General features: G+C 31.6%; 1 protein-coding gene across 1 annotated transcript in view; it reads left to right on the top strand.

Annotated features, from left to right (window-relative positions):
* LOC134681338 (uncharacterized) overlaps window positions 1-17,027 on the top strand; it is a 64,524-nt gene that overhangs the window by 28,923 nt on the left and 18,574 nt on the right. The window contains exons 24-37 of the mRNA XM_063541285.1: window positions 306-339; window positions 2,277-2,415; window positions 2,706-2,814; window positions 3,381-3,527; window positions 6,079-6,244; window positions 6,928-6,991; window positions 7,626-7,713; window positions 11,435-11,586; window positions 11,808-11,972; window positions 12,238-12,349; window positions 12,662-12,727; window positions 13,405-13,534; window positions 14,201-14,354; window positions 15,551-15,756. Of these exons, the coding sequence (XP_063397355.1) occupies window positions 306-339; window positions 2,277-2,415; window positions 2,706-2,814; window positions 3,381-3,527; window positions 6,079-6,244; window positions 6,928-6,991; window positions 7,626-7,713; window positions 11,435-11,586; window positions 11,808-11,972; window positions 12,238-12,349; window positions 12,662-12,727; window positions 13,405-13,534; window positions 14,201-14,354; window positions 15,551-15,756 (1,732 nt within the window). The remainder of the gene's footprint in view (window positions 1-305; window positions 340-2,276; window positions 2,416-2,705; window positions 2,815-3,380; window positions 3,528-6,078; window positions 6,245-6,927; window positions 6,992-7,625; window positions 7,714-11,434; window positions 11,587-11,807; window positions 11,973-12,237; window positions 12,350-12,661; window positions 12,728-13,404; window positions 13,535-14,200; window positions 14,355-15,550; window positions 15,757-17,027) is intronic.

Here is a 17,027-nt window from a genome sequence, read left to right as displayed (position 1 = left end):
GACATATATGTTATAACAAATCATGACTGTTTATAGAGGGTTGTAGTAGGGCAACCTTCATGATGAATAACAGTAAAAAATCTTGCCAAATGACTTGAACTGTAATATTTGGTGCATGACAATAAAACGTACACTTTCTTTATGCAGATAATATAGATGAATCATGTAAATTTTTTCCCAGAATTAATGTAATGCAGAACTGTTAATTTTGTGTTTTAAAACATGTTTGCTCTTACAGTAAATATTCTGTGATTTCACTGGTTGAAGACATATAGCTGTGCATTTATATTTTTGTCTACTTTTAGGAAGTTATCCAGACGTGTGGGTAGGATATGATGGGTAAGTTAAATGAACTATATATCACTTTAACTGTAGATGTGGTATGATATCTAGACTATTAAAGGAAGATACCAATTTCACTGAGCCGCATCTCCTTTGAAACCATACATTTTTGATATAACATATAAATGTAGTGTTTTGTACTTCCTAAATATTTTTTTGAAACAATCTTTTTCCACAGAAAACCCCAAATTTTTGAGAAAATATCCAAATTTGGAGATTGTTATTCAGTATTGATTGGTGTCTTTCACATTTTCATGCTTGATCTGTCAACATACTGCCTGCACAATTAAAGACACTTTGTTTCAACATTTGCCCAATCGTATTTTTAGCTCAGCTGGCCTAAAAGGCCATGTGAGCTTTTCTCATCACTTGGCGTCCGTTGTTGTCGTCGTCGTTTACAATTTTTCAAACATCTTCTCCTCTGAAACTTAAAATAGAACATAGGGGTCAAATGCAGTTTTTGGCTTATATCTCAAAAACGAAAGCATTTAGAGCAAATCTGACAGGGGTAAAAATGTTCATTAGAGTAACATCTATCAGCCCTGAAATTTTCAGATGAATCAAACAACCCATTGTTGGGTTGCTGCCACTTAATTGGTAATTTTAAGGAAATTTTGAAGTTTTTGATCATTATCTTGAATATTATTATAGATAAAGATAAACTGTAAACAGCAAAAATGATCAGCAAAGTAAGATCTACAAATAAGTTAATATTACCAAAATTGTCAATTGACCCCTTAAGGGGTTATTGTCCTTTAATGACAATTTTTCACAATTTGTTCATCATATTTGCTAACTTTAAAAATCTTCTCCTCTAAAACTACGCAATCAAATTCAACCAAACTTCAACTGAATGAACAGTAGGGTGTATAAAATAAATTTTGTGCTTTATTTTTTATTTCGTCAAAAAACATGGCCGTCATGGCTAAAAATAGAACACAGGGTAAAATGCAGTTTTTGGCTTATATCTCAAAAACTCCAGCATTTAGAGCAAATAAGACAAGAAGTTAAAGTATTTATTAGGTCAAGGTCTACCTATCCTGAAATTTTCAGCCGAATTGAGGAACTGGTTTTTCAGGTATAATGCCCCTGAATTGATGATTTTAAAGAAATTTTGCAGTTTTTGGTTATTATCTTGAATATTATTATAGATACAGATAAACTATTAATGGCAAAAATGTTAAGCAAAGTAAGATCTACAAATAAGTCAATTTGACCAAAATTGTCAATTGACTTCTTGAGGAGTTATTGCCCTTTAAAGACTTTTTTCACAATTTGTTCATCATGTTGACTTACTTTAAAAAATCTTCTCCTTTGAAACTGCTGTATCAATTTCAGCCAAACTTAGGCTAAATGAGTTTCAGAGTATCTAGTATAAATTTTATATTTCATTTCCTTGTATTTCAAGAAACATAGCTCCTATGGCTAAAATAGAACATAGAAGAAAATGATTTTTTTTTTTGCTTTTGAAGAAAATAGGACGATTCAAAGAATATTTAAATAAATTGAAAAGCCAAAATAATCATTGATGAGAGATTTAACCAAAAAAATTAAGGTGAGCGATTCAGGCTCTTGAGAGCCTCTTGTTTTTTAAACATATTTATTTATAGTGGATTGGGAAACAAGTTTTGCAACTTATGTTAATCCCTTTCTACTTTGTGGGTGCAATTGCTGCCTTGTAGCGTCATCAGCCTACTCTTTTTCAAAATCTGCAAGGGTGTCTTTAACGTGCAAGAGATATGGCTCTCTCTTAACAAGGGCCAGCCATTTATCGTCCCCTTCTGACGGACTATCATCGTTTCCTGAAGACCATACTTGCAAATGATGTCAAGATAGAGCCGAAAATTGAGTTCCCGAAATTTTCATCCCAAACCCATTGTAGCATGATTTTGCAGTCATCTTCTAGTAGTATTGATTTAAATCTATTGTTACAGTAAAATAGGATTCCCAGAGAGACTTGAGAAAGTAATGGAATGGCTACTACTACCTGATGATAAGAAACCAGACATAATCACATTATACTTTGATGAACCAGATCATGCAGGGCACCAGAAAGGACCGGACAGTGATTTGGTACACATTTTCTTAAATTAATGATTCGATTAAGAAACTTAAAAATTAATATGGTTGACTACCACAATTTCTTTTAAAATCATTTTCTTCCATACCATGGTTTTCCTATTGTTAAGTATTTTTATTCGACCAATTTGACCACTCGGGAAAATTTGAACAAATTACACCATTTTTAATTCTTCAAATGAGAAAAAGCTGAAATAAATTGTTTTGTGGGAAGGGGGGGAGGAATATCATGTTTCAACGTTAGTATCAATGAATGAAGTAATTGAAAATAATTTTCTCCCTAGCTTAATGGTCAGTTAGAGACAGCTGATGAGATGTTAGGAAGGTTGATGAACACTTTATATCAGGAAGGACAGCAGGATTGTGTCAATCTGATTGTTATAGCCGATCATGGTAATGTTTTATTAACACTAGAATTTCCAAACTTTTCTATGTAGTGTATTGTTAGGCTTGTTTGTATTTTGTTGTTCCAAAGAATTCAGACCCTTTTAATGATCGGAGAGTGGATAACAGGAATCAACAAAAATACCTGCTAAAAATACAGATAAGTTAAAACAGAAACATACAATAATAAACAAAAACATAGACCATACATCCAGGTTTGAGTGCGGCAAAAAAATAAATGTGTGGTTGAACCAACTGTGTTTGTGCAAATTTTCCAACCATATTTAGGAGGGTTTGGATGGGGTTAAATGATTAAAGAATAATGCCCTTAAAAAATGAAGATTAGAGAATAACTGGCAAAAAATATGAAGATAAGAGAAATGCGTGGTCTAATTTTTTGGAGATTAAAGTAAAAGGGGTGAAAATTAAATGTTTACAGAATACCAGACTTGTTAGCAATAAATTAGTAATCCCTTGCTAGATTGATTATTCTATTGTTATATAGGTTATTTGTTTAAGTATTTTTACAGTGCAACCAACATTACTGTGAATTATTGTTTATGATATTGTTACAGGTATGCAGCATGTGTCTTGTAGTAACATGGTCAAGCTTCCGCAGTATATGCCTGATGACATCAAAAACGTACTTGTATTTGATGGAACTTTTGGAAGAATTGAAAATGATTATGCCAGGATATCAAAGTATAAAGTCAAAACAGAAAGTAAGTCAAATTTAACGTCAAATCAAATGTTTCATAGGCCACATGCTGCTGCACTAAATATGATTTTACTGATATATTATAACGCTGCCTCCCTGGTGTTAGAGTCGGACACCAGAGATAACAGGTTACAAATAAAAGGGATTTCTTTAACTGGTATGATTTATAATACTATAAAATGTACGGCCGACGTCTAATTGGAATACAGTCGAACCAACACACTTTACAGCTTCATTAACCTAGACTTCAGAGGTCTATCAAATGTTATATAATTATTATTGATAAATAAAGACAAAGCATATAAAAGTTTTGATCATTTATTTGACAATCTTAAAATGGCAGAGAGAATAACTGTGAAGGCTCTAGCTGTTACTGGTTTGGTTGGGTTCCTGGTATGGTTGGTCTATCTTATTAAATATATGTATGCACATACATATATAACAATCCAGAGTAACTACTCTGTAGATTCAGTCGACAAGTTTAAAAACTACCATTAGCATAATATAGCTCATTCAGGCTTACAAAGGGTCTCAATAAAAGAACACCTATAAAATTATGTAGCCTTAGATTATTCACCAACATCTATTTAAAATAATTATCCGTATAAAAATACTTGTTATTTTTGTCACCAAGACATATATCTCTTTAATAATTAAAAACACTAAAGGTTTAATTTAACCTCTACATATATTGTCACCAACTATTACAATCCAAACTGAGTCACCCAGATTTACTCCTTAATTTACTCCTTAAGTCTCCCAAATATGTCTCCTAACTTTACTCCCACAGCTCCCAAATTTATCTCCGTACTTTCCTCCTTAAGTCTCCCAAATATGTCTCTTAACTTTACTCCCACAGCTCCCAAATTTATCTCCTTAATTTCCTCCTAAAGTCTCCCAAATTCGTCTCTTTAATTTCCTCCGAGATTTCAAGTTTGGTGTTTCATAACATTCAATTCCAAACCACAACAATTACTGCCTTCCGTAGTTGATCATTCACAGACTATCTTACATAAGTCAGACCAATCAGCAACCATCTCTCTAATAAGGGAAATTCCTGAAATGGCAAATCAAAATGTAAATGTTCCGGACCATATGAGTATTTGGACCATACGCGTATGGTCATGACCATATGCATATTCTCATATGGTCCGACCATACGCGTATGGTCCGACCATACGCGTATGGTCCGACCGTACGCATATGGTTGGACCATATGAGTATATACTCGTTTGGTTATAAACGGGCCAAACCATATGAGTATTTGGACCATATAGGTATTTTTTCAATAATATGCGTGAGAAAACTTTATAAAATAACAATGATTGCTACATTCAATTGTATTATTTACAATTCAAATAACATTAAATATTGATGTCAAAGCTAGTTTTCTTGCATCATCATGCGTAGGGTGACACTTACGTCCACACGGTACCATAGCTTTTCTTGGATCCTGGGTCATTCCGATGTGTCTACGGTGGAAACCCTCTAGATCTCCAATATCATAAAATGACTGAAGTACATCATATCACCAGACAACTTTAAATAATGAACTAGTGTCCTTGCCGGTGACGTCATTCATATTTTTAAAACAAGACATGCACGTATAAATATAAAAAATTATGAATATTGCACTGCTAATGCTAATTATATTAGGTTTCAAAAGTAAGCAATGTATTAAACTCTCCATCCTGTCGACTTTTACGTCAGGTTATAGTAAAACAGCTCATTAATATATTTTTGGAAGTTAACTTCCCAGGTCCACATTTTCCCATTCACTCGTAATAACATATCGGTAATGAAAAAAAAAATGTGTTTTCTATAATTGTGAGTAGTGATGAAATTTACTGTGTAAAACTGCTAATTTTATTTTGTCATTCTTGTTATTACTAATTTTTAATGAAAAAATTACCTTTGGTAGTGTCTTTTTAATGACGTAACAACTAAAATGGTTATATAAAGAGGTAAGCATTTATGTACCTGTTAATTACCTCGACCATATGAGTATATACCCATATGGTCATGACCATACGCGTATGGTCCAAATACTCATATGGTCCGGAACATAAACACTGGACATTTTATGTAAATAAAGATGTTTTCCAGCATAAAATCATTAAGAACTAACATATGTATTCATCATGAAGGTTATTTCAACAACAGGATAACTTAGGAACACATGAAAAAGGTTAATATCTCAAATAAACAACAGAACTAAAGGTACCGGCACTCCGGGGACAAACTTTGTCACCGCGATTAAATTCCACTCATAACATCACTTGAAACACAATAGAATTAAATCAATTTTAGTGTAATCAGGGTATCAAATACACTCATATGCAAAGCATATCATCTCACAGACATCTCCGTATTATTATTTGTACTTAATAACACAGCATATTCAAAAAGGGGGGTTGACGGCATTACAATATTAATCTTATGATGACTCATTTTCCACGCTCTCTTTATTAGTACATACAACCTGAGATTTGATTGGCTGTTGATCACTGTACATGAACTACTTGACAATGTTTTTCTGTAATTATTTTTTCTAGATTTCACTCAAGTACCTGTATCTAAGATTACAGATGAGTTAATGTGCAAAAACCCAGCTATGAAAGTTTTTACCAAAGAAACAGCACCGAAACGCTTCCATTACCTTAACAACAAACGAATTGGTGATGTATTATTAGATATGCAGGACCAGTGGCTTGTTACAGAGTAAGTTTGACCTTGAGTTACTTGTCAATGGCCTTGATCTCTGGATCTATGTCATAACCAAACAATTTACTTTGTTGGCAATGTGAACCCCCCTCCCCCTCTCAAAAAAAAAAGAAAGAAGAAAAAAAAAGATATATGAATAGATGTTGATTAAATTGAAATAAAATATTTGCTAATCTTTTTGTATAGACCTTATTTTCTTGGTAAATTTTTGTTCTGTCTATGTCCAGATTTCTTGTTAAATGTTACATTTTTATAATGAAAATCTATACTCTTTTGTCTTTCTCAATTTTGTTTCACATTGATCTTGATTTCTTGGATGCTAAGCAACAATAATCAATCAAAATAATGATTAAAAGCTGTGGAAAAATAGAATGAAAATAACACTATGTAAAATTTGTTTGTGTCCAATTGGTTCTTCTTGATTTCCTACATTAGGAACTCTCAAAGCCAAATGTTCAAACGCCAATGTTGAATAAATACTGAAATTATCGAAGAGCTATATATGACCAAAAGGTACCAAAAAATAAAAACAAACTCTATCTGAGATCAACTCCAAAGTTTAAAGAAGTTGGAACCTTAATAATTATGATAATTTAAGAAAGGTCTGATATAAATAATGTTAGTATTGAAGAATTCTCAGGAACTTATAGTCCACAATAATTGGTTTTTTTATATTTCAGTACTAATTCTTTTTGGTGCACTGGTGGAAACCATGGATGGGATAATCTGTATAAATCTATGCATGTAAGTTTTTATTCACAGTAACTCCTTTATATTTTATTGTAACTTTATACAATATTGACTGTAGGGTAGTACCCTTCATTAACAAATAATTGTAGAATGTTTAATGAATGGCTGTTATTTATTTTGAATTTATTGAACCATAAAATTAATTTTTGACTCTTCACATTGAATAATCCTCAAAGCGGATTATGTTAAATGTGAAGAGTCAATAATTAATTTTATGGTTCAATAAATTCAAAATAAATTATGGCCATTCATTATAAATAAATTTCTATCAAAAATAAGGCTCAAAGATATATATTAATACGAACAACTTACACAGATGTTTTCGTATGAATATACAACATTAGAGTGGGCGTATCACCATAAAAAAATTGATAACATTGAAAAAAAAGCTAATTCTTTAACCAATCAGAAGATAGTATATACGTCAAATTTATTCATAAAAATAAGAAGGACTTAAATTTTTCTGACAGGGTAACAGGCAACACTTCTCTGCAAGAGATTGACAAATTTCATTGTAACACAAAGGGACATAGTTCTGCGAATGAAAAATGGGTTAAAAATCTACAAACACTATTGACAGTAGGTCTAGCTTGTCATGACTTATCTCTCTGCATAATTCTTATTGTAGGCTTTGTTTTTGGCACATGGACCAGCATTTAAACAACAACTAGAAATAAAACCTTTTGAAAATATAGAATTATATAATCTTATGTGTGGTAAGTAGTCCGTACTTTATTTGAACATCATGTACTAAGATAACAGATTGAATGTAACAATATATGTGTTCACCTCAAGTGGAATCAATAATTTTTCATATGACATGATATTTTGAGGGACCATTCAGAAGAAATGTTTTTTTAAAGATACTTCTGTTAAGGCAACTAGCATTTGAGTTAGAATTAAAGATAAATGTGTTTTTGATATAATCAAACAGTTCTGACCAATTAAAATGATAAACAAATGTCCTCTCCTCACATGACAAACCTGAAATCAGGTCATGTTAGTACCACATTATTTATGTATGTGCCTGTTCCAAGTCTGGAGTCTGTAAATTCAATGGTTGTCGTTTGTTTATGTGTTAAATATTTGTTTTTATACTACCGCAAATTTTGAAAAAAATTTCGTCGTATATTGCTATCACGTTGGCGTCGTCGTCGTCGTCGTTGTCGTCGTCGTCGTCGTCATCGTTGTCGTCGTCGTCGTCCGAATACTTTTAGTTTTCGCACTCTAACTTTAGTAAAAGTGAATATAAATCTATAAAATTTTATCACAAGGTTTATGACCACAAAAGGAAGGTTGGTATTGATTTTGGGAGTTTTGGTCCCAACATTTTAGGAATTAGGGGCCAAAATGGGCCCAAATAAGCATTTTCTTGGTTTTCGCACTATAACTTTAGTTTAAGTTAATAGAAATCTATGAAATTTTGACACAAGGTTTATGACCACAAAAGAAAGGTTGGGATTGATTTTGGGAGTTTTGGTTTCAACAGTGTAGGAATTAGGGGCCAAAAAAGGGCCCAAATAAGCATTATTCTTGGTTTTAGCACAATAACTTTAGTTTAAGTAAATAGAAAATAATGAAATTTAAACACAATGTTTATGACCACAAAAGGAAGGTTTATATTGATTTTGGGAGTTAAGGTCCCAACAGTTTAGGAATTAGGGGCCAAAAAGGGACCCAAATAAACATTTTCTTGGTTTTCGCACCATAACTTTAGTATAAGTAAATAGAAATCTATGAAATTTAAACACAAGGTTTATGACCATAAAAGGAAGGTTTATATTGATTTTGGGAGTTTAGGTCCCAACAGTTTAGGAATTAGGGGCCAAAAAGGGACCCAAATAAACATTTTCTTGGTTTTCGCACCATAACTTTAGTATAAGTAAATAGAAATCTATGAAATTTAAACACAAGGTTTATGACCATAAAAGGAAGGTTGGTAATGATTTTGGGAGTTTTGGTCCCAACAGTTTAGGAATAAGGGGCCCAAAAGGTCCAAAATTAAACTTTGTTTGATTTCATCAAAATTGAATAATTGGGGTTCTTTGATATGCCGAATCTAACTGTGTATGTAGATTTTTAACTTTTGGTCCCTTTTTCAAATTGGTCTACATTAAGGTCCAAAGGGTCCAAAATTAAACTTCGTTTGATTTTGACAAAAAATTAATCGGTTGGGTTCTTTGATATGCTGAATCTAAAAATGTACTTAGATTCTTGATTATCGGCCCAGTTTTCAAGTTGGTCCAAATCGGGGTCCAAAATTAAACTTTGTTTGATTTCATCAAAAATTGAATAAATGGGGTTCTTTGATATGCCAAATCTAACTGTGTATGTAGATTCCTCATTTTTGGTCTTGTTTTCAAATTGGTCTACATTAAAGTCCAAAGGGTCCAAAATAAACTTAGTTTGATTTTAACAAAAATTGAAATCTTGGGGTTCTTTGATATGCTGAATCCAAACATGTACTTAGATTTTTGATTATGGGCCCAGTTTTCAAGTTGGTCCAAATCAGGATCTAAAATTATTATATTAAGTTTTGTGCAATAGCAAGTCTTTTCAATTGCACAGTATTGCGCAATGGCAAGAAATATCTTATTGCAAAATATTGTGAAATAGCAATTTTGTTTTAAATTAGAGTTATCTTTCTTTGTCCAGAATAGTAAGCAAGAAATATCTAATTGTAAGATTTTTTTTTATTTGGAGTTATCTTTCTTTGTCCAGAATCAACTTAAATCTTTGTTATATATACAATATACAATGTATATTCACTTTTTACTACCAACTGATAAATTAAAATAATCTTTACCATTCAGTGATAACAAGCAGTTTTTTTTACATCTTAATATTTTATGATGTATTTAAATGAGTAGTAATTGTTGCAAACTCCATTAGAAATTTTAATTGAGATTAGTTTTGGAATAAGGGAAAGAGGGATGTGATTAAAAAAAATGGGTTCAATTTTCTCATTTGAAATTTCATAAATAAAAAGAAAATTTCTTCAAACATTTTTTTGAGAGGAATAATATTCAACAGCATAGTGAATTGCTCTAAGAGAAAACAAAAATTTTAATTTCATTAGAACACATTCATTCTGTGTCAGAAACCTATGCTGTGTCAACTATTTAATCACAATCCAAATTTAGAGCTGAATCCAGCTTGAATGTTATGTCCATACTTGCCCCAACCGTTCAGGGTTCAACCTCTGCGGTCGTATAAAGCTACGCCCTGCGGAGCATCTGGTTCATTCATATTTTTACATAAATAAGGCCATAAGTTTTCTCGTTTGAATTGTTTTACATTATCTTATTGGGGCCTTTTAAAGCTGACTATGCGGTATGGGCTTTGCTCATTGTTGAAGGCCGTACGTACAGTGACCTATAGTTGTTAATGTCAGTGTCATTTTGGTCTTTTGTGGATAGTTGTCTCATTTGCAATCATACCACATCTTCTTTTTTTTTATATTTGATTGAATGTCAACTTACTTTCTATACTTTATTCTTTATTATGTTCTGTATAATTTTTGCTAAAAGCAGATGATACTTTTGTAGAAAACAGGTAAATATAAAGATAATTCAATTATTGGATATGGAATATATATATATATATATATATATAAAGAATGCTGCATGTTCATATTTTTGCCAATTTTTATGGCAGTGATCCTTAACCTTTGCCATGTGGGGGCTGTCATATTATGGCTGTACCAAGACCACCGTTATTTGGCACCAATGGCGCTCCATACATTTGAAGGTCATCGAAATGCCATTTTAATTTTGAAGTGTATGCATGTTTCCGGAATTTGACACTATTGATTGTGATGTTTCTCAGTGTTAATATTCATTTTGAGCTCAAATACCAATTTCAAAATTGAAATTGGACAAAATATTTTTTTTGGAGAGGTGGGCTTACCTTTGAGGTCTGAAACACAGAGTTATGAGAACTAAAACTCTGACAAATACTGTTTACCCGAAGGCATATTACTACTGATCATGTTTTTTATCAAAATACACCAAGAAAATGACTACTTCTAGTTGCAAGTCTAGTTAAAGTCCAAAATCTGAAAAATCCGATTTAAAAAAAAATAAATTGTGCAAATGACCTTTTTAGACTGATCTACCAGTGTTATAAATGTTCACTGGGGTCCTCTCTACATGTAAACTACAGTTAGATGTTCCCATTGGCATCATTTGGACTTCTGGTTTGAGAAAAAGAAAGAAAAAACATCAAAATTGATGCTTTTTGCACATGAGGACAAACTTTGGGACAGTCCTCTGAGCTTAGATGTTGACTATTATCTTTCTTTCTGTGACTCATAGATTGTGTACAGTAAGTACTTATAGGATTCCCATTGTTTGAATATAAAATATAGCCATTATAAGTGCAATATTACAAAGTACTGTCAGAAACTTAAAGCCTTAATAATTGTATTTTTTCCAGAGATATCTGGCATCAACCCAGCACCAAACAATGGAACAGTAGGAGCATTAAACCATATTTTGAATCGTCCTAATATTATACCACAAGTACCAGCCAATCAAATTAAGAGTAACGTGACTAAACCTATTCCTCTCTGTGGTTGTGATTCAAAGGTGAAGTTTATATAAAAAAAAAGTTAATTTCAATATACAGAAAGATGGAAATGTACATTTTGTGCCAAAACTTATAATTGTTTAGATTTTATACTAAATTCAATGTGATATTCTTATTGGGAACTTAAAGCTTTCATTGTTTTCCTGAAAATTGCTTTTAACTTTAAAATTTAAAAAAAATAAAGTGGTGATAATTCTTTTTAATTTGTTTTTCTTTGCAGAATTTAAATATACCAGTTACATTGCCTGATTCTGCCAGACTTTTACCTTTTGGAGTACCTGTATTGTCTCATGGCCCACTGTATACAAAACTGTATAAAGATTTAGCATCAGGTTACAATGACAACAGAACTTTCTGGACAACAGCTACCCTACCACAGACACAGGTTAGAAAGTTAAAATATACCTGTTTCTCTAATTTGTTTACCTTTTAAAATAATCTAGAGAACCAAATATTGAAATTATCACAAAATACATTGATGATGAAAACTCATTGGATTTGTTTGAATAAAAATGCTTTTTTTAAACATTTTTTATTAGAAAAAAAATTGAGTGTGTAAGTAAATATCTCATTGAAACTTATTATATTTCTAAGTTTTATACAGTACTTGTAAACAATGACTTCATGTGTGACTTACATTGTTTTTCTAGGGAGATGTTAATTCAACAGAAGTATGTTATGTAAATGACCTGAGCAATGGAGGACTAACCTGTGATGATTATGTTAACAAAGATAGAAACATTTCATTACAAACTTTGTATCGTAAGTAATTGTGTCAAGGAAAATTTAAAAAAAAAAGGATTAATTTTGGAACACTCCATTTTTGAGAAATTGAATTTTTGAGTTTCAATTATGTATATATAAAAATATTTTAGTATGAAATTGTAAAAAAAAATAAAAATGAAAATTTTAGAAATCATATTAATCGAGATCTTAATCTGTTTTATACTATTTATATTCACCTTTCATGTATTGGGAAACTAAAGTTTGTGTCAGATTTTTCTAAAAAGCTTCAATAACTAATTGCTTTTAAATTGCAATTATAATAATTTAAATTTCTTCTTTTCTCTTTAGCCAGACCAGTTGCAGGTGCCAATTTTCTCAGTTTTACTGTTCCAATGTTTGATGGGTTTAAACATGGTATGTTTTCATAAAAGTAATGAAGCAAGTACAAAGAGAGAGTAGTCCTGATATAAAAGAGAAAGATAATTACTTTATAAAAATAGATAGTTATGATTACCAATTAGACAATTTTTCACCAGAGAGCAAATTACTTAAAAATTAGCAACTAAGGGTCACTGTATGCCCATCACCCCAAAGATGGCAAATGGCATAGGCTTTTTTTACAGTTTAAAAAACATACCATCCATTTAAGAACAACCAGTAATATTTTATAATTACACCTCTACAATGCATTCGAACACAGATACAAAAGTAATGTAAGCAAAGATTTTTTTCATACAATAAAAACTGCTTGTGATCAGCTTTTGGGTGTGGTTTTCAATTAAAATCATAAGGTGTTACAAACTGCAATTTGAGAAAACAGCTTATTTAGAAGCAATGGCAAGACTACAAGACTTATAGTCAACTCACCATTAATAGAAATGTTGGCATAGTTAGTAAAGGTATAATTGATGGTGACCCCTTCTGACTTGCAAATACATGAAGTAAAATGGTTAAATCTTGAATGATTTATATTGGGTTTTACAACACTGTTATTCATTTACCAGCATTAAAGGTATATGCAAACATATGTTAAATGTTAATACAATGTAGTATAATACATATATGATTTTTTAATAAAATGTACTTTATAGGTATATGGGAGTACGTATGGCAGTTGTCTAGAGATTACAGTGTAAGATATGGTGACATGAGTGTTACAACAGGACCTATATATGATTATAATGGGGATGGATTAGTAGATCTACTGTTTGACGGTCAAAGGTAATTTAACTATGCTATAAACTTTTTTATCATTAAATATTAGTAATTAACCTTACAAATTCTGAATAGGGGATAAAAAATGCACTGTGGATTCATTTGTTATTCGTGGATCCTAATTTTGTGAGTTTGAGGAAAACTTGCATGTTTTTGGATATTTAATTTTGGAGTCTGAAGTCTGCATTCAAACCTATAGAGAAAATGTTATTCTTTGAGCATTAATTTTGTGAATCACCTGTACCTACAAATCCTCGGAATTTTGAATGAAATGAATCATAATGAATGGACAGTATTGAAATTCAATTTCAAATGAAAGATGAGGGTTTTACTAGCTTTTGCATTGCAGTAAACACTTGTATGGCATTAGTTTTAGTTCCAATATTCTATTTATCTTGGAATCTGAATTAAATAGATGGTGCTGTGTTCACAGCCAAAAAGGGTTATGATATTGATAGATGTTGTATTGAGAATTTACATATTGAGACGGCTTTAAACAAAATAGTTTAAAAATAAATACTATCTTTTACTCCCTTATTTTGCTGTCTTGTCAATGTTTTCAAGTTAATTGTTGATCATGTACAGTTTGTTCTTATCAAGATTAATAAAAAAAATCAGCTGTAATCTGTATGAAGAAATTCACAAGACCTTTTTTTTTATATATCATTTTAGCACGGTAAACAGCAACAGTACAGTAATTTTACCAACTCATTTCTATATGATATTAATGAAATGCAAGAACAAGACTCTAAATCTCCCGTGTAATGGTGACATTGATGTACAGTCATATATATTACCACATGTACAGAGTGTTCCCAATTGTTTGGTAAGTCTTCCAGAGAACAGTCATACATTTTACCACATGTACAGAGTGTTCCCAATTGTTTGGTAAGTAGTCCAGAGAACAGTCATATATTATACCACATGTACAGAGTGTTCCCAATTGTTTGTTAAGTAGTCCAGAGAACAGTCATACATATTACCACATGTACAGAGTGTTCCCAATTGTTTGGTAAGTAGTCCAGAGAACAGTCATACATATTACCACATGTACAGAGTGTTCCCAATTGTTTGGTAAGTAGTCCAGAGAACAGTCATACATATTACCACATGTACAGAGTGTTCCCAACTGTTTGGTAAGTAGTCCAGAGAACAGTCATATATATTACCACATGTACAGAGTGTTCCCAATTGTTTGGTAAGTAGTCCAGAGAACAGTCATACATATTACCACATGTACAGAGTGTTCCCAATTGTTTGGTAAGTAGTCCAGAGAACAGTCATATATATTACCACATGTACAGAGTGTTCTCAATTGTTTGGTAAGTAGTCCAGAGAACAGTCATACATATTACCACATGTACAGAGTGTTCCCAATTGTTTGGTAAGTCTTCCAGAGTACAGTCATACATATTACCACATGTACAGAGTGTTCCCAATTGTTTGGTAAGTAGTCCAGAGAACAGTCATATATATTACCACATGTACAGAGTGTTCCCAATTGTTTGGTAAGTAGTCCAGAGTACAGTCATACATATTACCACATGTACAGAGTGTTCCCAATTGTTTGGTAAGTAGTCCAGAGAACAGTCATATATATTACCACATGTACAGAGTGTTCCCAATTGTTTGGTAAGTATGCAGGAATACAGCCTCATCCTCTCAAATCTATGTTAAAGTCTATTTGACAGTGACCCTACATATCTCAGCTAAAAGTGTGATGGTAGGAAGGGACTTTCAAAATATCCCTTCAAAGGAAAGAACCACTTTTTTACAATTTTGCATAATGATAATAGACGCATATTGAAAAAAGACCCATAATTAAACTACGCTTCCTCACATACATTGTAATGGAATATATCTATTCTTTTGATGGCGGATATCTACATAATAGTTAAACAGAATTGACCAATTGCTTGCACTTTTGTGATTAAAAATGTTAAAGAAACATCATGTGGATGCTTTATCATATAATTAATAGTTTTTTTCCTGTTGATAGATATCTTTTTGTCTTTATTTTAGTATAATTTGGAGTATTTAAAAGACAATGTAGCCAGGATAAGAGACATTGAATTATTAACAGGGATCCAGTTTCTGACTGAAAACATTGACCAATCATTAGCTTCTCAATTTAGAACATATTTACCTGTAAATCTATGGCCAGCAGAATTGACAGAAACCTGGTTAGATAAACCATGTCCTTCTCAACACGAAACATGCAACTCAGAGTAAGATTTTTTCCTCGGATAATTTTTTTTTTAGTAGAAAGTGGTTTGGTAGCAATATTATATTTACTGCCAATGGACATATTAAATTTTAAGAAATTTTGATTCATAACTTATTATAATATAGTTAGTTAATTAGCAAATAATATAGATTGATTGATTGGTGTTTAATGACACTTTCATCACTATTATACTATTTCTTGGTTGTAAGTTCTTATTAGTGGAGGAAGCTATTGTGCCCAGAGAGAACTTCTGACCTTCGGTATGTAAACCAGCAATCCTATTTAATTAATTTGGATTCATGTGCACATACCCTGTGCAGGATTCATACTCATGACCTCAGTGTTGACAGGCTAGTGATACAGTAGTTTGACTACTTATGGCCGATCAAACTCAAAGCCCATAGTTGAAAAAAAGATTTTACATTATTTTCAATAAAGTTGACACGCAAATTTCCCCAAGACATATGAAAAATAGTGCAAATACGTGTCCTCAAACCATGATAATTTAAAAGGTTAAATTTTTATACTAAATTAAAATATTTTTAGATAAAATTTATTACAATCAATAACTCAATTTACTGAATTAAATTAAATTGGTCCTATACAGATAGAAGTCTACTTCGTCAAAATTATCTCCCCATTACGCCAGTTCATTTTTACAATCGTAGTAATGGAAGCCATTGTTGGGATGACGCGCTACCAATTTTGCTCTTGGAAACTGATAAATTTATCCACATTCAATGCATCATTACGATCCTTATATGTCAGTTGTATTTTCAAAGACAAATGTATCAACTAGCTAATGAGCATCAGTTAATATTTTTTTCTGCAATGATTCAACTTAAAACTATTGTCTGATCGGTTGTCAGGTTGAATTTTCGAAAAATTCATAAACATTAAAAAAAATTCTAATTAAATATTTCGTGTAAGGGCAGACTAGATTTTTATAGTGTATGATGACTATAAACCCTAGTTATTACACACACAAAATTATAAATTTTCGAAGATATGCATTTTCATCATCCAACTTGAAAGACTGTCGTCAAGTACTTACAGTAAAAAAATAGCTATTCGAACACACCTTCTCTGTTTTTGTGACTCATTAGATAGGTATTTCACTTGACCAATATATTTCATCTTTTAGTACTGTGATTTTTTGGTGTAATAAAGTCAACCTGTAGCTTTAATATATAAAAATGATAGAATCTGAAGGGAGACGATGTATGCAATATTCTTACTTTGTACGATATTAAGACAAAATACTCAACTCAA

The sequence above is a fragment of the Mytilus trossulus genome, chromosome 1, assembly GCF_036588685.1.
Source record: "Mytilus trossulus isolate FHL-02 chromosome 1, PNRI_Mtr1.1.1.hap1, whole genome shotgun sequence".
Lineage (NCBI taxonomy): Eukaryota > Metazoa > Mollusca > Bivalvia > Mytilida > Mytilidae > Mytilus > Mytilus trossulus.
This window is presented reverse-complemented; position numbering and strand designations above follow the sequence as displayed.